Consider the following 22,925-nt stretch of genomic DNA (forward strand, 5'->3'; position numbering starts at 1 on the left):
AGTCTCATCTTCTTCAGAACAGACACTTCCAACCATTCTCACATCCTAAAAAATTAGTTTCAGAATGCGAAGAGAATTTTTGTGGTGGTTCTTTCTGAGCAGAGAGATTTTAATTACTCTGCAGAGCCTTCTATTTCTTCAGTTCATCATTGTAGAATATCAGTTTAATTATAAAATCTCCCACATAATCAATAAGTCAACACGTAATCAATAAGGAAATACTTAAAAAATAAATGTAGACATTTAGTTCCTGAATCTTTACATGCATCCAATGTAAAGATCTCAAGGTATTTGTATTAATTACACTATTTACTTCAGCCAGTAACATGTGGGTGATAACTTTCGCACACTATAAAATTACCTCTGGATGAGATTATCATTGAACAGTAGTGCTTTGATTAGTTTTCCATCATAAGCATCGACAAAGATAGAACATCTACTCTGTAGTTTATTTAATTCTGTTTATATCTGTCCTGATAGCCATCTGTTCAACTTTAGATTTAACTTATTTTTCTAATGAAATCTTAATTGCAGTTTACTAATTCCTATAAAATTTTCTTACTGACAATGTTTTATCATGTAACCTTTTACGTTATTTGGATATATATTTTTCAACCTTACATCTAAACAAAAGATGTTTTTCAATTAGAATTATATATAGAATAGAATAGAATAGAAGTCTCTCTCTATATTTTCCATAGTCTCACTGGTTTTAGTTGCGGTTTGGGAAGTATGTAGACTTGCAAGGACATTTTATGGGCATTAGACTGGTTTAGTAATAATATGTAATTCTAATAACTGAACTCAAACCTCCAGAAGATGATTCATCTCATCCTGAGATGTTGTTGTGAGTTAACTCTGGAAGGCAGCATTAGTGTGTTATCAGCACTGTTTTGGTCACACATCTAAAAGACAGCACCATATGGGCTGCTATCAGGAAAATTAACTTCATCCCAGCCGACCTGGTACAGATGTCTAAGATAAGTCAGATCAATTGCATCTATTGCATCTGTAAAGTGCTTATTTCCTCTCCATTGATGATGGAAAGAAATTAACTGTTTTAGGGAATTCTAGAATTACTATCTGAAATTGAGACTTCTTAAAAAAGTCTAAATTTACATGATATGAATCCCAGCATTTGTAACTAATTGCCCCTAAAGATATAGCCAAAGATTTAATGTAGGGGTATCAAATATGCACATATATATCCCTAGCTCTCTCCATTGTTTGATGACATGGGAAAAAATAGAAGAATATTCTTTATGAGGGTGAAGTTCACACCACAATTTCTGTCTTTTCTCCATGTGTGTGTGCTACAAATGATAGTGCTTGAACAAACACTTGCAGTGTGTGGTTCTGACGTGCTTATCTTCTGATAATTCATTCTGAAGTTATTAAAAGAAAGCTGTATTGTGAAGTGGATAGTATGCAATAGAGCTGTGTTGATTTTAGGATCACATCCTTAAACAATTTATCCCCTTTGTTTCAGTGATAATTTTATTTAAATGCTGAGTAGAGTAAGGACAAGAGAATATAGTAGTAAGCACAATGCAGAGCAAATCTGTAGCAGATCCAGTGTTGAACTCTTTGGGGCTGTATGTTCTGTATGATTCAGATGATGGTCAAGTAGTTGTAATCAAGGTGTTTGCTTTGGCAGATGAGTGAAAGAACAGGCTGTCTTTTTCCCTTCATTTTCCATGTGAAATTCTCTGCCACGATTATATGCCAGCTCTTGTCAACTGACTGGCCCTAGACCCAGTTGTTCTTTATATACCAATTTCAAGTAATATAGTAAAGAAGCAATCTCCTCAATTTGTATATTGCTTGAAGTCTAGTTCTTTTCCATCTGTTCTGCAATCTGCTGCTGTTGTTATATTATGAGACAAGTCAACCAAATCCTTAGACTGGCTTCTGAGTTTTCATGACACTATTTGCTACATTTTTCCTCAAAAGTACCTGTAAGCATGGTATATTTTTTATTTCTGAACAATTCCAACAGTTTCTATATCTTAAGTTTGGTATTATGGACTACAGCAGAACTGATATGCACCAGTCCTCTTCCATAGATATGAAACTAATCATATATAACAGAAAAATATTTCCTGTTCTGTTGCACCTGTAAATGACTTTAAAGAATAACTTTTTCTCATCTGAGAGTTTCCTAATTCATCTTGATTTAGGCAGAGAGTATCGTCTATGTGTATACAGGCTGTAGAACTTGGACAACATTTTGGAACAAAACATTTACAGGTAAAATGTTTTAGAAGGTCATTATTTAGAGTTCCTTCTTTGGCTGTATCAAATTGCAATATCCATCTTCCATGTGAATAAAGTCTCTCTCCCTCTCTCTCTTTTAGGCTGAACTATTGTTTCTGCTGATTTGGTTCTTTCAAAAGCATAGTAAGGCTGACATGCTAATACCATTTTTGTTTTTCATAAGACCCCGCATATTCACCTCTACCATTGCATAATGATGTTCCAAACTGTCATATCCCTTCAATTCCTTGAACGTAATTCTTCCAATTCCTTGAACAAACTGTAGTTTCAGCCTCCTTTTATCTACACATGCAGCAAAGCATCTGTAAGCAGCTAGACACACTAAAATAACATTATAGAAAGCACATATTCCTTTGTCTGAAATGAAGGTTTTAGTAGAATGCTTTTCAAGGAAGGATGCATCACTCTTTTTCTTCTCATAGTGAAACTTACTCTGAAATGCTGAGATTCTGGACAATTGAGTCTTTATAAGAGGAGTAGCAAAATACATCTGAATCTAAACACTTTTCTAAAACCAATAGAGGATTGTGACAATGTCAATTCCATTCTTGGCTCTCATCTTTCTTCCTTTTCAAATATTTTGTACTTGAAATGTATTTATGAGTTTACGTATGCTCATCTTGTCATCTCCCTCCCATCAAATTAAGTCAGTCCAGTTTCCTCTTTTCTCTTCCTTCCTTTAAATATATATATATTTTGATATTCTGCTTCTCCTATTGCACTTCATTTTCACTGATTTTGGCTGATTGATTATCACTTCATGGTCCTTGTCAAATTCATTGTGTAACATCTTTGCATGCCAAGGGATCCCAGCACCCACTGGAGGAATCCATGGCACAGGTGCAAGAGCCATTAGTGTTCATGAAGGAATCAGCTGAGCATCAGACACAAACATCTTCTGTTACTAGTAAGATTCTCCAAGGGCCTCTGCTCCACTTTTTAGGCTTTGCCCATATACAACAGATAGATCCTATAGAAGATTGATTGAGTTTTCAGTTAACTTTACTGTTATCATTCTGACTTGTTCTGTCTCTCAATGTCAAAAAAAAAAAAAACAAAAAAAAACCCTCATGCTGCATTAATAACATATGCCTATGTGCATGTTTAACTGTTGTATTATTCATATTACTTTAAAATACTTACATTTGTCTTATTTTGTGGAGGATATTTAATAAATACTTAACTCTGTAGTGATGTGAAGAAAAAAAATGAAGTGCTCTTTTCCTTCTCCAAACTGTTTGGGGTGATGTATATTGGCATATACTTTATTTTATTGAACTCTAATAGACGGATAAAGAGAGGAAAATCTTGACTGTTTGAATAGAATTAGTCTGTGCCAAATACTTGGTTGCTTTAGCACTATACGGATGAGGTTTTCCCAAAACAAAAAGAGACCTTCTGAACTAGAAGACCAGAGCAGTGAGCTGTAAAGTGCACTCTCTTTCTAGCACCCTTTTAAATTTTGTTTAGATATTTAAGTTGGATAAGCTTTGTTTGTGAGATAAATATATAGTTTTAAATAAATGTTTTAATTAATTTTATTTAAAATAATCAATCCTTAAACAATTTATGCAAATAAAGCCATGAGCAATCTGATCTAATGTCAGTTAGCCCTGTTTATCATGAGGGGGTGGACAAGATCATCTCTTGAATTTCATTCCAATCTAATTTTTTTTCTGTGATTTTACCTACTCTATTTAATTACTACTAATTGCTTATTTGGTGGATCTTTCAATATTCCAATAGCTACTTAAGAAATTTTCATCTTACCCCCAAACTTTCATATAGTCCATTCTCCACTCTACAAATAGAGCCAACATCCCACAAGCTCCTCTTCAGGTATTACTTACTCAGTGTTCCTTTTTTAGAGCACTTCTGCAATGCAAAGTAGATGGATTCTGCCCATATTATCCATCCATTCAATTTCAGATGTTATCACTTACTGTCTTGTTCCTGACTCATTCATTTAAAATATTAGTTATCTTTACAGAGAAAAAAAAATCAAAGAACTACTTCTAAAATATTGGCACAGAATCACCTGTTCTACAACCTTGACACTTTTGAACTATTATTCACAATTTTAATGATCATGATGCAAAATCCCAGATTGGTCCAGATAATTAAAAACAGTCATTAAAAGTCCTACACAATCTATTTTACACACTTTCTGAGACCTTTGCTTACATGATCTGAATTTGGTTCATAAGTTAACATGAGAAGTTTCTTGTGAAGCAATAATTAAAAGGAAAATAGAAAACTGGTAAATTGATTTTGATACTTTACAGATATAATTAAGCTTCAAGTTCCCTTGACTGTTACTGTAGGATGAATGTTTTCCTATCTGTAGTTAAGCTTTGAATCTTCTAAAGGAATACCTGACTTTATTTTGTGTTGTAGTTTGAGGTAGAAATACATTTCTTGAAAGAAAAATCTTGCAAAACAAATGCTATTCCAAAGTGATTTGGACATCTTTTTTCAGTCTCACAAGAATTTTGGCAAATTAAAAGAATTTTCTGTCCTGAACCAGCAAAAGATATTAAAATCTTGAAAATGCTTATGATATAAAAGTTTAGAAAGAAAGCTGGAATAATTATAGAAACAGGTTTAAAAAAATCTAGCTAAATATTTCTAAAAATAAATAACTTAAATTTCGAACCCAACCCTGAGATAATTTTCAATTTTGAGAACTGGAAGGCTTTACATTTTGAAAATATGCTTATATTTTCAGATTTTTTCCCCCAGTCCATTAAAAACAATGTTTTCCTTTAAGGGATTCCGCACTATGTATGACCTGCATTTTATAATGATGAAGTTCTCTTGTTTTTTTTTCCTCATAACTTTGAAGAAAGAGACGTGTACCAGTAGCACTTGCACTACAAGCACACAAGCCAAATCAAATAACCTTATAGCTTATATAAAAGGTAATGGGACTGGATTTAGAATTGTCATTTAAAGTCTTTGTGCCAGAGAAGTAGCCTTCTAGTCTATGTCTGTGCAGCTTCACATACTCTGATGTCTCTGCAGCAAAATTCTGGAAACAAAAATGTCAAAACAAAAACTTAACACACAGTACTGATGTACTGAAAAAAAAAAAAAAATGTACCCTATTTAGCAGCAGTTTCACTCCTCCACCTCAAGTTAACATAAGTTTGATGCAAAGTGTAAGGTGAGTCATATGTCATATCTCCATTGCTTTACAAATGGGCATCCATATGCAGATTACATTCATCTGGACTTTCAAGTCTCAAATTCAAACCACATCCAAAGGGTTGCTTTTCAAAGCAAACATTGATCCAACCTTAACTATAGCGAAGCACCTTGTCTCATTCCAGTCACGAAAGTCACAAGAGGTTCTTGCAGCGTCTTCCATTGTTCAGTGAAACATGAGGAGTCCCCTACTCCATGCAGAAAGGACAGTCCTTTGGCTACTTGTCATTCAGCTGCACGGTATGAGTGCAGATTCCTGAAAATAAAGTGTTCATAGAATTATAGAATCATAAAATCATATTTTGAGTTGGAAGGGACCCACAAGGATCATCACTGGGTCCAGCTCTTGGCTCCACACAGGACTACCCAAAAATCAGACCCTCTGTCTGAGAGTGTTGTCCAAACACTTCTTGAACTCCAGCAGGCTTGGTGCTGTGACCACTGCCATGGGGAGCCTGTCCCAGTGCCCGACCACCCTCTGGGTGCAGAACCTTTCTCTAACACCCAGCCTGACCCTCCCCTGTCCCAGCCCCATGCCGTTCCCTCGGGTCCTGTCGCTGTCCCCAGAGAGCAGAGCTCAGCGCCTGCCCCTCCGCTCCCCTCGTGAGGGAGCTGCAGGCTGCCATGAGGCCTCCCCTCAGCCTGCTCTGCTCTGGGCTGAACAATCCAAGGGACCTCAGCCACTCATACATCTTCCCCTCTAGACCCTGCACCATCTTTGCAGTCCTCCTTTGGACACTCTCTGATAGTTTTGTGTCCTTCTTATACTGTGGTGCCCAGAACTGCACACAGTGCTTGAGGTGAAGCCACACCAGCACAGAGCAGAGCGGGACAATCACCTCCCTCAACCATCTAACCTAACTTAAACTTCCCAGTTTATTCCTCAGTTTCTGTTAAAGTTATTTTCAAATTTTAGTAACTTTTTTTTTTTTTAATATTGCTTGCCAAACAATTATCTGCATTTTCAGATGAAGCAAACCTATAACATTTAACAAAAAGTTAGATATAAAGAAAAAATCCACAGATTTACATTTTTCTAAATTTTAGAAACTCGGTATACATTTTTCATCAATGTTCATGTGTGTAATCTAGCTTGCTGTTTACCAGCTTGTTGAAAATAGGCAACTGCCCTTCTCCATATGCATATAGCAAGGGCTAAGACTGCAAACTTGTATGTCTGTGGTGTGGTACAAAGTGGTGAGTCAAGATCTGATTTAAACCCTCAAAATGGGTATGCCCAAGGACAGTTGTTCTGTTTGTGTTCCTGGGCATATGGACATTTGGGATCTTTTCACTAAAAAACTATTTTGATATCATAATGTAGAGGCAAATAGAGTGAATCAAATAAGACATGTCATGTACCAGCTCATACTACAGACCCATCGATTATTTACAGAAATTTTCTAGCCTATTAAAAGAGATACTAAAAAAAATGAGACAATTCTTTTAACTTGTTTGATTATTCACTAAAACAATTCTCAGTAAACAATTCATTTAGCAGCATGTAAATCTCTTTATCCTCTCCCATAGCGTTAAACAGGCCTGTAAAAAAGGCAAGAGGCAACCCTTTATGTCATTGATGTCATTTATGTCATTCAGTAAAAGAACTTACATGGTTGTTATAGAGTTTAAGTGGAAGCATAAGTGGCTACAAATAAACTGCTGCAGTGGTTGTGCGTGTGTGAGTGTGGAGGGAAGTTCGTAAGACTGTGTGATGTAAGTTAATGTGAGCCTTCATCTGTTAGCACAGCAGCAGTAGAAATGTTTCAGGCAACCTGTCCTTGGCTGAGTAGTGTAACCATTATTTGCTACTGACATGCTAAATGCTCTCTGCAGCCTTTTTTTGTTTTGTCTGACTAAACAGAATATACCTGTAGTGATACACGATGCACAAGAACAGCAAAGAGCCTGGAAAATATGAAAAAAAAAATCCCATGGGTATAATACATTTGAACAATCAAACAATTTGTCAAACTCTCTTGTCAGTCATCTTTTGTGTTTTTCTCAGACTATCTCATCTGTAGGAAGGGCTTTGTAGCGGAGCCTGTAGGAGTAGTAGAGCATTCTGCATTGAAGCACTTAGCACAGTGATGGAGAACGTTGCTCATCTATGAGATGGAAAATCTGGGTTCAGTTCTCAATTCAGCCACTAATGCTCTCTGATTTTGTGTCATTTAAAGTTTGGCTAAAAAAAAGAAATGTAGGTGTATCAAATTCTAACATCTAAACTCTCTGGGAGTATGTCAACACTCACAAAGATTACCGTTAGCCCAAGGAGCTATATTAAGGACAATAATGTGTTTTAAAACCTGTTTTAACAGGTCTCTAGTAAGCCAATTTACCTGAGCAACTTACTCAACTTAAAGTAAAGTAACTTACTTTAAGCACCTTAGTTACCCTGTGCTTTTGATCTAATCCAGACTCCTGTCCTGAGTCTCTGTAGCCTCTGTAGAGGCTCATATGATGGCTAGAAAAGATTGCTTTGGTTTAACCCAGCAGGCAGCTGAGAACCACACAGCCATTTGCTCCCTCCCTCCTGTCTCAGTGTGATGGGGGAAAGAATCAGAAAAAGGTACAACTAATGTGTTGAGATAAAGATAGATAATTGAACAGAAAAGGAAAGGATAATGATAATAAATAATAATAATAATAATAGAATGTACACGACAAATGATGCACAATGCAATTGCTCACCACCTGCCACCTGATGCCCAGCAAGTTGCCAAATAGTGGCAGCCCCCCTGGCTAACTCCCCCCAGTTTTATTGTTCAGCATGACTCATAGAATACCCCTTTGGCCAGTTTGGGTCAGCTGGCCTGCTTCTGTCCCCTCACAGATTCTTGTGCTCCCCCAGCCTCCTCGCTGGCAGGGTGGTATGAGAAGCTAAAAGTCCTTGGCTTAGTGTGAGCACTGCTCTGCAGCAGCTAACGCATCAGTGTGTTTTCAGCATTATTCGCATCTTAAATCCAAAACACAGCACCATACCAACTACTATGAAAAAAATAATAATTAACTGCTCTAAAACTGGAAGAAAGCAAGTTCCTTTTTCATATGTGGAAGTTGTGAAGGGGTACCCCACTCAAATCCAGCAATTGTAGTATGAGATATATATCTTCAGTTGTCCTTCACCAGAATAGGCTGAAACATGTATTTCTCATCCTCTTTTCTTATGGGTTCTGATAGTGAGATGCAGTTCTCTAACTTGGAAAGGGATTGAACCAGTATTCCCTCGATGAGTGATTGTATCTCATGTGTTTCCTACCATTTAAGTTAGGTACATACACCTCTCTACATTAACGGGCAGAAATGTGGTCGCTGAGTTTTTCAGTGTTTGCTGCATTTTTCAATGGGCCTTGTCTACTAGGCAGGCTTGCAAAACACTTCACAGATGGAGCTCTGCAGGCAAACCAAGTGGAGGAATAACTACTTTATTGATATCAATCAATACAGGATGTGAGCCAGAAGCCAAAATGCTTATTCCTGTGGATAGTGAGATGCTCATGTACATGCCTAGCAGCGGAGCTTTAAATGGCTTGGGAGCTTGAAAGACTAAGTCCCCAGAGTGTGTTAGGCAGCCCTTGGGCCTGTAGGCTGGTGAGCAGAAGTTTTCAGAATTACAGTTCTGGTGCCTGATTTCTGAAAACATGTATAACTAAGTTACCAACAAGCAGTGTTCAGCTGCAGCCTCAGTCCGTTAGTCTCAGGTGTTCTGCACTGTGCCATGGATCCGTCTCAGGGGAGCCCTGCTGTGGTCAAGCCATTACTGAATCCTCATTTTGTTGTGTAGATTAGCCTGCTGAGCCTCTAGTAGCAGTTACCTCATTGATGCCTTGTCAAGCCAAATATCTGGTTCAGTGCCTCTTTTTTCTCTATTCTGGTGTCATAGAAAAAGTTTCGTCTGTACCTCCAAAGTATTCACTGGGAAGGGTTGGTGACTATGTGACTAGGTGTTGTGCTGTCTGTACTGTTGGCAGGTAGCTATGTGTTAACACCACTTTCATTATGGTGTGCCAGTTTATAGGTCAGCAGATCCTGTCTCTTAGCATCTTCCTGTTCCAGATGACTCTAGTTTCTGGCAGCAGAGGGGTAGTTTTTCAGCTGAGCAAAGTGCTACCATGTTTCTCATTTGCCATTCTGTCATTTTAGAGTGCAAAATATGGATGAGGAACTGTATCTACAGTCTTTTGTGTGTTTTCAGCTATTCTGACACTCTTTGCCTCTGTTAAATCAAGAAGCTTGCGGTGATATGTCAAAATACACATCTTTTCAGACTGTGTGAACCCCCATGCTGTCACTTGTTGGCCATCGTCAGCAAGTTCCACTTTGTCAGGTGCACCAAAGAAGATGAATTCAATAGATAATTGACTATTTAGGGGGAATGCCAGCTAATAAAACTGCCTCAGAACAGCATGTATCAGACTGCAGAACATGTACAGACTTTTGATCACTTTTCATAAGATAAGACACCTAGGCCTGCTCACCTTTTGGAAGAGCCTCAAGCTACCACTCCATGGGTGCTGTTCCTGTAGACTCTGTACAAAACACGCTGTGTGCTATGTGCCAGCCCTGTGCCTTAGATACTCTGGAGTATGCAAAAAGTCATCTGAAGGATTGTTAAGATGCACCAATGCACTGTAGGCATTAAATACCTACACTGAGGCAACTACAACCTCCCATAAGTGTCAATACTCTCACTGAAGTCCATTTAGATCTAGGTTCAGTTCAGATGTGTCTGGATTGTCTGATGTGTCACGGGATTTACTGGAGTTCAGATCCATCTGGATTATCAGCTGGAGACCAGGATATGCCACAGCACCTGCAATGATGTAGTCACCTAGGTTTAACAATGGCTTTTGGTATATGAACTTAGTGTTTTGACATGCTAGCAATCCTGCAGTAACAAAAGGTATACAAATCCTTCACCTAGCATGTCTACAGTAGGGTAAGGACGAATCATGTTCTAATCTTCACTTACTATCTTGATTAAGGCTTCATTGAGAGTTTGGATCACTGGCTTACGCTTAAAAGTAAGTGTCTAAATTCATGTGATGGTCAGGAAGACACCACCTCAGCCTTGAGCTTCATCTGTGGCTTTTCTTTCAGTGCCTGTAACAATGTTGATAGCATCACTGTGGTTTGTACATCTGTATCTATCTTAAAAATGCTCTGTGTACTTTCAGGCTGTTAGTCATTTTGGCGGCTGCTGAAGTGTCATCCATCTTTAAAAAAAATTAAATAAAAATTGAAATTTCCCTTTCTTTGAAAAATTTCCCTGGGTGTAGTGCTGTTGTTTCCCTCTTTGTCTGTTCTGGGCATACTCTGGTACGAACTCCAAAAAGTGATGAAATACGTTGTGCTTGTACATTGTTTTCTGATCGCCTGTTATTAACTTACCTTTTGCAACAACATGGATGTAGACATCACCTGATGATGATGTTTTTGGGACTGTTTTAGAACTATGTCTTTCTACTTCGTCTCCCCTTTTTCTTTCTTTCTTTCTTTCTTTATTTATTTTGTCTTTTGGTTCCTTTGCTTTATCTTGTTGTGTGAAAAAGGCGGTCTGCCTTCCACAGGCTTTGGCCTGGAAAGAGCAGTTTCCATTGCTTAGCAGCTTCCAGTTTTATTATCAAAGATTAATAGTGGGTTTGTCCCAAATCCCAGTTACAAGCTTGTCCTTTATCTATAGAATTCACAAGCATGGGCTCCTCAGCCTTTAATTATTTAGTTATCCTCTCTGTTTCTGAAGAGCTTTTTGCTCTGTTATGAGCTTTAACTGCTGTGTTTTTCCAGTCAGTGTTTTCTTAGGTTGTGCTGCTCATGTAATATGAATGTACCTTGCTACAGAATTGGAGTATGGCAAAACAAACAGAATCCTTTTGACAAACTATATAAAACCCAGGTGGACCATGAAAGCTATCTGGAACCCAACAGCCATTAACACTCTTGGCAGACCTGGGTCCTAGCCATGAAACAGAGTAACCAGTTAAAGAAAACTGCTCTGATCACTAGCTATAAGAGAGAAAACTCTGGGGATTTTTTCCAAAATAGAACTAATTTTACTTTGTAAAATATATTTTTTTACTGGTAAAATAAATACCCATGTTACATCATGAGGCAAGCATGGCTTTTTAAAAAATGTCAGTTACTCTCATTTGCATGAAATTAAAATGTGAGAATTAAAAGTGGATTATTTTTTTTTCATTTTTAGCAGCCCCAAATCCATATTTTAAAAAACAAGTCATCTCCTCTTTGTGTTTTTAAATGAAAATAATACTGCAGAGACTGGGATGTAATGCTAATCATAGAATCATAGAATGGCTCAGGTTGGAAGGGCCATGATGATCCTTAAGGATCATCTGATTCCAACCCCTTGGCCATGAGCAAGGTTGCCACCCACTAGATCAGGTTGCCCAGGGCCCCATCCAGCCTGGTCTTGAACACCTCCAGGGATGGGGCATCCACAGCTTCTCTGGGCAACATGTTCCTGTGCCTCACCACCCTCTGAGTGAAGAATTTCTTCCTAACCTCTAATCTAAATCTCCCCTCTTGTAGTTTAAAACCATTTCCCCCTGTCCTGTCATTAATCTGACTGAGCAAAAAGTCACCTCCATCTTTTTTTATAAGTCCCCTTTAAGTACTGTAAAGCCGCAATGAGGTCACCCTGGAGGCTTCTTCTCTGTAGGCTGAACAGCCCCAGCTCTCTCAGCCTTTCTTCATAGCAGAGGTGCTTCAGCCCTCTGATCATCTTAGTGGCCCTCCCCTGAACCTGGTCTAACAGCTCCACATCCTTCTTGTGCTGGGGGACCCAGACCTGGATGCAGTATTCCAGGTGGGGCCTCACAAGGGCAGGGACACAATCACCTCCCTCGCCCTGCTGGCCACCCCTCTGTTGATGCAGCCCAGGCTGCAGTTGGCCTTCTGGGCTACAGGCACGTGCTGCTGGCTCCTGTTGAGCCTCTTGTCCACCAGAAGCCCCAAGTCCTTCTCTGCAGGGCTGCTCTCAATGAGTTCTTCTCCCAGTCTGTGCTTGTGTCTGGGATTGCCCCGACCCAGGTAAAGCACCTTGCACTTGGACTTGTTGAACCTCATTAGGTTCACGTGGGCCCACTTCTTAAGCCTTCCCAGGTCCCTCTGGATGGTATCCCTTCCTTGTATTGTATCAACCGCACCATGCAGGTTGGTGTCATTTGCAAACTTGCTGAGGGTGCACTTGATCCCACTGTTTATGTTAGTGATAAAGATATTAAACAGTACCAGTCTCAGGACAGACCCCTGAGGGACACATCTCGTCATTGGCCTCCACCTGGACATAGAGCCATTGACCACCACTCTCTGGATGTGGCCTTCCAGCCAATTCCTTATCCACTGAATGGTCCATCCATCAAATCCATATCTGATTTGGAGACCAGGATGTCATGTGGGACTGTGTCAAAGGCATTACAGAAGTCCAGGTAGATGACATCAGTCGTTCTTCCCTTGTCAACTGATGCAGTCGCTACATCGTAGAAGGCCACCAGCTAAGTCAGGCATGATTTGCCCTTGGTGAAGCCATGCTGGTTGTCTCTGATCACCTCCTTGTCTTGCATGTGCCTTGACATTGCTTCCAGGAGGATCTTTTCCATGATCTTCCCAGGCACAGAGGTGAGGCTCGCCAGTCTGTAGTTCCCCGGGTCCTCCTTTCTACCCTTTTAAAAAATGGGAGTGATGTTTCCCTAATAGTTAATAAAATAGAAGTATATTTCATTACTGTTCCTAACAAGGCAGGGATAGTCCTGAAAATATTTTGCATGGTCCATAAAAAGTTGTAATTTTATTTTAATCAGTAAATGCACTTAAAATATACACAGCTGACATTCTTATGAGTTTCTTCATAATAATGTCATTTTAACTCTAAGTGAAGTTCTGTCAATTTGCATATTTAATTGTGGCATTCATTATAGATTATGATGCACAATTTATACTAGGCTTCTCGGATGCTTTCATGTTTCAAATCTTCATACTTCAAATTTCAGAAAGGTTTGTTAGGATGATCTGATGCTTTCAAGTCCTTTCTATGTATTTGAGTATTGTATCCACCTTGTCCAACCTTACTGTAAGCCTTGAGATACTTTTAACATTAGTGAAAACGAGTGACTACATGGAGAATTTCAATTTCTGTTAAAAAAAAAAAAAGGTTTATTTCTAGTTTGTTATCTCTTCTACTTCTTAATACCTATATACAGTAATCAGTTGCGTTTCAGCCTTTTTGGATAACCTGTCTTGTATACATCATCCTGCCGTGGGTGGCTGTGGTCAGCTCACTATATGCAATGGGCTATAGGAGTTACCTTAGTGGCCTGGTTTTCATCAGTGCTGTGCAAGCGTTCAGCCAGTTTCTGTACACCTGTAATCATGTATAATGCATATGAGAGTGTATAATGCATATGAGAAATGGGAATAAAAAAAGGTGAGAACTATGTTTTTCTGCATGCGTTTCACACTGATGAAAATGATAAAGATACTCAGGTTGCTTTTGGGGTCTACTTCTTACAGCTGATGTTCACATTGTGCCTTTTTTATTAATGAGACACTTCCTTAAGGAATGCAGACCTGATTATTTTTCAGCTTAACAAGTTGTTACAAGTTTGACACAACCAAGATGCAGGAAAAAAAAAAAAAAAAGAATTCCAATTGTTTCCCAGTTATAGAGACTGGGAGAATGCATCTGGGAAGTGTATGCTTGTCTGCTCTTACAGTCTTTCCTAGGTATCTGTTGTTGCCCTCTCTTGGAGACAGGAGGTTGGAACAGAGAGACTTTAGACTGCCCCAGTATAGCTGCTTTTGTGTTCTTAGATCTTTATTAGCAACGTGACAAATTTAGAGTATCAATGATCTTATTAGCTACATGGAACATGATTAAAAATAGCTCGGATTTTTTTTTTTTCCATTTTATTATTATTTTCATTCCAGCAGAAACTCTAAGCCAACTGATTAGATGTTCAACTGATTAAAAAAATGCTTGGTATTTTTTTTTAGTAACATATTAGCTACAAGGTCACCAAATGTGTATAATCAAAAGAGCCATTAGAGTATGCCATTTTACACATCTGTCATGAAACCATTCACTGACATTAACATTTATACTCTACAACTTACTAAATTACATCTAAGTAGTGATTCAGTGCTGTACATGTAGTTGTGTGAACAAGAGCCTGTATCCTGATCAAAAGTTTTGATTTTAATAAGACTGCTCTAGACAGAGGGGTCAACTTGCACTGATCCAGTTGCATAGATATCGTCCCCTAGCTCCTAGAAATTACAACACTGAGTATATAATAATGATAAGGTTTGAATAATGCAATGTTCAAAGTTGTTACAAGCAACTGAGTTGGTTGTGCATATCCTTAAATAGGCATAGCATTATATAAGCAGTGTTTCCAGGTATCTTGAAAACACAGATATCACTTGGAAAGTTAAAATATAATGGCTATAATTATTCAATGCGTTAGCTCCTGAGGGGAGTCGTGTCTTCCTAAATACTGTAAAAGCCTTTTAGCCAAGGATATGACTACATTAAAAGCTGTGCTTTCTCTTAAAGAATTTTTAATCCAGCACAATTAATTTTATCTCCTTAACTGTCCTTTTATCTTCATGATGAATTTAAGAGTAGAGGTCAAATTACCATGTAAGGTTTTAAATCCTATCTATTGCACTATTTAAACAGAATGAAAGCGGTTCTTTAGGATTTAAATAAAATTTATGTACGGAAATACATTATTATATATATCAAGAAACAATGGCTTCTTACTGAAATGCTCTATTGCTCGCACTCTTGTGTTTAGAAACATATATTTGTATACCTGGTAGAGTTAAAAGTCAAGTGACTCAATTAGCTTTTGAAGAGAAGTTAAAGATTTTCATTTTTCATCATAAAGATTTTTCAAAGTCACCAATACTGCGAATGTTGCAATTCCATTTGTACAGAGAAAGAGGTAAAAATTGTAAAATTATTTTTATTTCTAGAAGCCATTTATAATCCTAAAGCCTTTGCCTATAGTTATTTCAGCACCTTCAAAAGAGATGTGGGCTGTAAAATCAGATTCACATTTCCATTTCTAATTGGAATTGACCCATCCTAGTTCAGTACTATGTCAAGACTCAGTTCTAGCGGAAAAAATGATTATGCAGGAAATGGGAAATCTTTCACAGTTAATCATAAATTTTGTCACTAAAGCAAATTCTTTATAACTGCATTAAGCCAACGTGTTTAGCTTACAGTCTGTGTTCTTGTTTCCACAGTGCATACATTATAACAGACTACATGGGCATCAGGAATGAAAATTTTATGAAGGTAGCTGCAGTTGGGACTTGGATGGGAGATTTTGTCACAGCATGGATGGTAAGAAATACAATATTATGTTTTAAAAGAAAAAGAAGGAGTAAATTTTTGTGTTTCAAGCAAAAGAGGAGAGGAGAATGGAGAAATTCCATTTCTTGAAGTATTCAAGTGTTTCAACTCAGAAATAGAAAAAAAAAAAAAAGACGAATGACAAAGTGCCATAATGGCAGGGTATTTAATTAGCTGGGAATCCTAAAGAGTTTGAGTTGAAATGAATTGGGGCATCACTTTGTTCCTTCTGTTATGAGGGGGAATTTTGCCGTTGACTTATGTAAAGACAGCACAGTCACTAGCCCTTCTTTGCTCTGAACTTACATCATAACTGGCAATCTGGTGAAACTGAGAGTAATAATTTAAGAAAAACAAGTCCAATGAAAAAGATGAAAAAGAATTACAATTAATTGAATGATGTGATAAAGAGAAATGGAGGTAGGGGAAAGAAAGTAAACCTGTTACTTCTCAGAATTTGAAGGTAGCCTGTTTGAATTGAAACTATCAGATCAAATCTGTCTTTAATTTACAGCTTTAGAGGAATAAACTTTTACAAAAGATTAGATGTGTTTATGAGGCTGCTTTTCACTTGGATTATAGTTGTTAAAAAAGTTATTTCCTGAAAGGTTGGCTGTCCAATTACCTACTTAGCAAAAAAGAACCAGAAAATGACAGTTAACTGGTAACAAGATGAAGCATATGCAAATGTGTTTTTATTGTTCGGGAAAAACATTTCTTAAACACAAAGTAATAAAAAGTGAATTCTTTTTTTTTTTTTTTAAGTAACATTAGATTTTATGATTAGTGTTGGTAAGAAATAACAATTGTGACTGTTACATTAGTAACTGAAGTCTGTATGACATTCATTTAAACTGGGGAAAGGAGTTCATGATTTTTAAGCTTTCAGGTTTGTTTTTAATTAATCTAAATCATTTTCTTCCCTAGTGATTCATTGATAACTCAGTTTGTTTATTCAAAATGATCAACATAATTCTAAGGGGGTTCATTAAAACAGGGAACATTGCCTGATGATGAATGTATATCACTTATCATATAAACATGAAGGAAAAAAAATCTAAGCACTGGATGTAGCCAGTGACTGTAATAACCTATGATGTTAGCAAAGGAACAAGCCAAGGTGTATGAATTTTAGGGCTCTGGTATGTGTTAGGAAAAAACACTATAGGAATAGTTTCAAATAAGAATCATTGTGAGAATCTAAGGCTATAGTCTATAAAACTATAAGAATAGTCTTAGAAGAGGAGTCTGAGTTTACATCAATTTATCTTCTATCCTCCACATATTTGGAACATACTGTACAACAGACAGAAAAAAAGAAAAGAAAAAAAAACAGCATCAAGGATTTTTTTCGGCATATTGTTTAGTATGTGTCAGTGGTTTGTCCAAGAAAAATTATGCTCTGTGAAATGGTGGCCATGAAAATCAAGCGCAGAGCAAACCATCTGTACATGCAAGTTTACAATAAGGACATTGCAGAGTTGGTGAGTTGACTGATACTGACCATTAATGTGTTTTTTTTCTGAATCAGTAGTAAAATTCAGGGCTACTTCTGGATGCCTTTAACTTGACCCTGTATTTTATGGGCTTCAACAGCATTATACAACTGTGTAAGTAAAGTTGATGCATAAGCTAAGCTGAATTGAGAGGGGTCATGTTCATCAGACATACATGACTTAGAGTTCCGACAGCAGAGTCTGTGTAAGTCACACTACATTAGGTAATATTACACTTATTAAGTCCCCCTTTTTTCATTTCCTTCAAGGAAAAACAAAACAAAACAAAACAAAACAACAACAAAAACACCACCAATCCAACAAACAAAAAACCCTGTTACATGCAGCACTTTATAAAACATAGAAATGGCTTGATTCAAGAGTCATGAGACTTCTGATCCTCCCTTTCCTGTGTACTCAAAACCCTCTCAAGTCTTTTCAGCAGTGGAGGAAAATTTGGATTGTGCCAAATCAGATTCCAGTGGAGGACGAAGTTGTCACTAAAGAATGAGAGAGAGACTGGGAGAGACTGGAGGGGTCACCATCCCTGGAGGTCTTTAAAAGACGTTTAGATGTAGAGCTTAGTGATATGGTTTAGTGCAGGACATGTTAGTGTTAGGTCAGAGGTTGGACTGGGTGATCTTGGAGGTTTCTTCCAACCTAGATGATTCTGTGATTCTGTGGGCAGTTTTTGCAAATCTCTAGACAAAGTGTGTGAATCAGTCTATGGAAATGACAATTTTTAAGGGCCGCTAAGCCTAGGAACATCAAAAATATACAGTGTCAGGTGTAAAGGTATTAGGAACAGTGGAGAGCATGTACATTGGTGAAAATTCCTCACACAGCCTAACTTTAGCAATTTTGTTCTATATGAACATAAATAGCCATGTTGTTTATACTTTATACTGTTTGAATTTGCTTGACTTTCTGCATGTCAAGCCCTGGATGGAAACAATATCAAAGTAACATGAGTCTTCTCTGGAATTACTACGTATTATAAAATCATAGAATCGTAGAATCATTTAAGTTGGAAAAGACCTTCAAGATCATCAAGTCTAACCTGACCTACCAAGTCCTGTCACTAAATCTTTTCCTTTACTGCGACATCCACAAGTCTCTTAAATACCTCCAGGGATGGGTACTCCACCACTTGCTTGGGCCACCTGTTCCAGTGTTTGACCACTCCCTCTGTGAAAAAATTCTTCCTGATATCCAATCTGAACTTCCCCTGGTGCAACTTGAGGCTATTGCCTCGCATCCTGTCACTTGTCACCTGAGAAAAGAGACCGACACCCTCCTCACCGCAGCCTCCTTTCAGGTAGTTGTAGAAAGCGATAAGGTCTCCCCTGAGCTTCCTCTTCTCCAAACTAAACATCCCCAATTCCCTCAGTGACTCCTCTTGTCTTGTTTTCAAGTCCCTTCACCAGCTTCATCACTCTTCTTGTAGTGAGGGGCCCAAAGCTGAGCAGAATATTTGAGGTGTAGTCTCATCAGTCCTGCATGCAAGGGGACAATCACTTCCCTAGACTTGCTGGCCACACTATTTCTGAGGCAGGCCAGGATGCCATTGGCCTTCTTGGCCACCTGGCTCACATTCAGCTGGCTGTTGACCAGCAGCCACAGGCCCTCTTTTTGTTGTGCAGTTATGGAGTCTTCCAATCCTGTTTGGAAACGGAAAAAAGAAAGGCTGTTACGGAACCTTTACACATTTTCACATCCACAGCAGTGGTTCTATTTCCTAATGTTTAAGAAGATTCTGCAAGGAAGCCACCCACCCTTTAGACTGCAAAACTGAAGATGAAAAAGCAGATGTTGCCTTCACTTCAGTGCATTGGAACCATACTGGAATTAAGATCTTATTCCCTGTTTAATAGGAAAGTTTGTAAATAAAGCAAAACAGATGGTATTACATTTTCAAAATGAGGAATCAATAAACAATAATGCTGCCCTAGTACAGCTAGGGCAGGCTTGTTAAATCAGGAAAGTGATTGAAATGGGAAAATATGTTTTGGATTGCTGTTTGTTTTAGACTGAAAAGGCAGAAGTAAGCCTTCCTCCTCAACACTTCCTTGCTCACTGACTAGCTTGGTGACAGAGTCTGACTCAATTTCTAATAAAATCGGAAACATTTTTTCCATTGTGTAATGGGAATGGGGCCATGCTCCAGGTGCACAAGAGCTTCTCCATTGCACCTCTAGACAAGAACTTCTAAGGAAGTGTTAGATGTTCTAAATAGGTCTGCAAAGAGAGGAATGGATTCAATACACTAACTGCCTATCTTTTTTCCTCTTTGAAGCCAGGGAAGTACCTGCTTTGACATAGTCTCCTGCTCAAATAGAATGCATACTGTTCTCCTGGGGAGTGCTTTTGAGGCAGAAGCCACAGGATTTGGCACAGTAGGATAGCTTTAAAAAAAAAAAGGGTTGGATTTCACCCAGACAAGCCTATAAACTAAAAATTAGGGCTTTCATCTGGGAGAGTGTGAGCAGGCTGGGGAAAGAACTCATGCCAGGGCAGAATCTCTGATGATTAGAGTTAGGTGGCCTCCTGACCGTCTCTGTAAAAATGAGCAACTTGCTACAAAAACTTGTGGTTTTGTGAGGACCAAGTCCTGAGCATGTGTGGTAAAGCATGCTCAAAATTTACCTAAAGGAGTGGGTGGCACTGAATATTGACAGAGAGGGAAGAGTACACTCAGAGCCTCCTCTGTTCCTTGCAACTTCCTAGTGGGCTGGAACACTCTGCTTCCCTGCTTCTTTCCAGGCAGTGTTGGCTTTTAGACTGTCAATAACTTGTCCTCCGTTTTGGGTGATGGCTCTTTGGGCTCTCCAAAGATCACATATTAGCATTGCATTATGAATGGTGCTCATACAACATTGAGAAGTTTGCTTACCACCTGTCATTGCTGCTTAGATTAATGACATATCCCTGCCTACAAGCCCTACATATGTGTGAAGGAGAGCAAACAAGGTCCTTATACCTTGACTGCTAGTATTATCAAAAGCTGAAGAAGCTGAAGCAGTCAACTTCAGCCAGAGACTGACAGTGAACTTCATGAGTCTATCAGGGGCTGATCCTGTTGACAGGGCATCCTATTCCCATTTACCTTCCTGCTGCAAAGTAATTTAACTGAAATTATTTTTTTCCTCATTAACTGCTAGATGATACTCAAGAAGGTTTGAGAGATCACTGAGCAACAGAGACTCCTCTGAGTCACATTATCAGGAGCAATGATAGACTCAAGGGATGGTTTCGTTTATTTTTTATCAAACCAGTATTTACTAAATCTGTACCCCCGTGCTTTTGTTTGTTCTTTTTTTTTTTCTTTTTTTTTTTTAAATGGAGAAACTACGACTTCTCTCAACACTGTGCTTTAGTGCAGTACTTGTCATGGTGTCCCAGAGTGTAAGCTGAATCATAGAATAGACTGTCAGAATTCCTGGCTGTTCTTTCTGATGAATTCACTTAATTTCAGTTGGACTCTTCCCTCACCTGGGACCATGAATGCTCCTAGCACCATTTCTGTCTTTGACCATCTTAGCAGAAGAACTAGTATTACTTCCAATGGTCTGGATGGAAGAATGATAGGTCACCACTTTTTCCACTGACCCATTGGTTCAGGACTGACAGAGACACACATCCTATCCACTTGGATGGGTGAATATGGAGGAAGAGACCTACCCAAGACTTCTTGTGAGGACATAGTATTGGAATTTCAAAAGGTTATTACTGAGTGGTGAATCCACACCTACCTTTCGTTATTAGTGGAACAGGATATTGACCCCAAACACACAATTTCCCCGGGTGTGTGAAGCTTCTCAGGCCTCAGAGACACATCATTAAGTTCCCCTGAAGGATCATGGCTATATATCATAACATGTAACTTGTAGTGGAATGCTGCTTGCCTTGAAAAAGCTTATCTGTTCTTCTGTGAGTGAGATTTTCTGTTCTCTGAGATTTTCAGTGCTAACCGAAAAAGCTCCAGGAGATGTACTTTACTGCTGGTTTTGGACATACCAGGTTTTCTGTGTTTGTTATTCCAGAGGACAAATTTCACCCTGTTACATGTTCTGGCTCTGTTAGTGCTGAAAAAAATGTATTTTCTTCCATTCTTTTCATTTTTCTTTATTAGACATTTTTTATCTTCACTCCATGATGAAGGGGGCTCTTGTATTTTCCCATTTTATGAGATTAACACGTCCTACATGGCTGGTGATGGTGTAGCTAGTTAGGCCTGTAGCTGATTGTGATATTCCCTGATTGTCTATTCCTTTCCTAATAGCTCCTATTAGTGTGGGGAAGGATGGGGGAGGAGGGCGCTATGGAACAGTATGGGACACTAAGATGACATTTTCACGGCACTATCTATCATAACCTGAAGATCTTGCTGCTGGGCTATAATGGTCAGCTGAGGGCTTTTGTTTCATATGTGAAGCTGGAATTGTTTTGCCCCTTGTGCATCACTTTGCATTCATCTACAAAGAATTTAATCTGCAGTTTTATTGCCTAGGGACTTACTTCCATAAGGACCTTTCTCAGTTCTTCACAGTCAGCAAGTCATCATCCTTATTACTGTGAATAACTTAATATCATTATAAAGCTTTCTCACCTCACTGCTCACCCATTTCACAAGGTTACTTAGGAATATGATGAACAACTGCATCCCCTGCACAAATCCCTGTGGAACTCCACTAATGACCTCCCTCCATTGCAAGAGCTGTCTGGCTAACCTACTTACCTCCTGTTTCCTGTCTTTTAACCAGTTATTTATCAACATAAAGACCTTCCCTAAAGCTCTGACTGTTGGGTTTCTATAGAAGCCTTTGATAAGGGATTTTTCAAAAGCCGTTTAAAAAATTCAGGTTAGGCTATTTCAACCACATCTCCTTTATCCACGTGCTTTGTTGACCTCATTCAGTAATCCTGTTCTGAAATATCTCCGTTCCTGATATTTACAGAGCCAGCCACTTAGCACTCCTTTCACAGCCTCAGTGTTCCCTGCTGCCATTAAAGAAATACTCAGACAATGTTGAGTGGCCCTGAATGTGCTGTTTGTATGAAAGACATGGTCCCAGCTCAGGAGCTATGAATGTGTAGAACAGTTTGGAGCCACCTTTGTGTGGCTTCTCGGTGAAAGACAGAGAGCTTATTTCCTAGCAGTTAAAATTGATATACACATTTTCCCTCATTTTCACTCATTTCATCTTTCCCTTTCTTTCAAAACTCTTTAATATTATTGCCTGCACATGGTTTTGTAGGTGAACAAAAATTAATGTGAAAATACTTTGCATGAAACAAAGACAATATTCAAACAAATATTCTGGCATATAACAGAAGGGGCAGCAGAGCCTGAACACGGCTGTTAATGTTACTCTGAAGACAGAAATGTCTCTGTCTGTGCTAAAACCTGTATTCTGAATATGTGTGTGGATTATATGTTTCAGAGAATATCAATCATTGATAAATTACCTCTCTTTTCTGTGTAACACACAGCCTTTTGGATCTCTTAGGGCTGGACAAGGAGGATCTTGCCAAGGTTTGGTTATTTCCATTGTTAG

General features: G+C 38.5%; 1 protein-coding gene across 5 annotated transcripts in view; it reads left to right on the plus strand.

Annotated features, from left to right (window-relative positions):
* TMEM117 (transmembrane protein 117) overlaps window positions 1–22,925 on the plus strand; it is a 218,271-nt gene that overhangs the window by 82,460 nt on the left and 112,886 nt on the right. For all 5 annotated transcript variants that reach the window (XM_080576685.1, XM_080576686.1, XM_080576684.1 and 2 more), the window contains exon 4: window positions 15,763–15,862. In XM_080576685.1, coding sequence (XP_080432811.1) covers window positions 15,763–15,862 — 100 coding nt within the window. The remainder of the gene's footprint in view (window positions 1–15,762; window positions 15,863–22,925) is intronic.

Source organism: Anser brachyrhynchus (assembly GCF_964034855.1).
Source record: "Anser brachyrhynchus genome assembly, chromosome: 1".
Taxonomy (NCBI): domain Eukaryota; kingdom Metazoa; phylum Chordata; class Aves; order Anseriformes; family Anatidae; genus Anser; species Anser brachyrhynchus.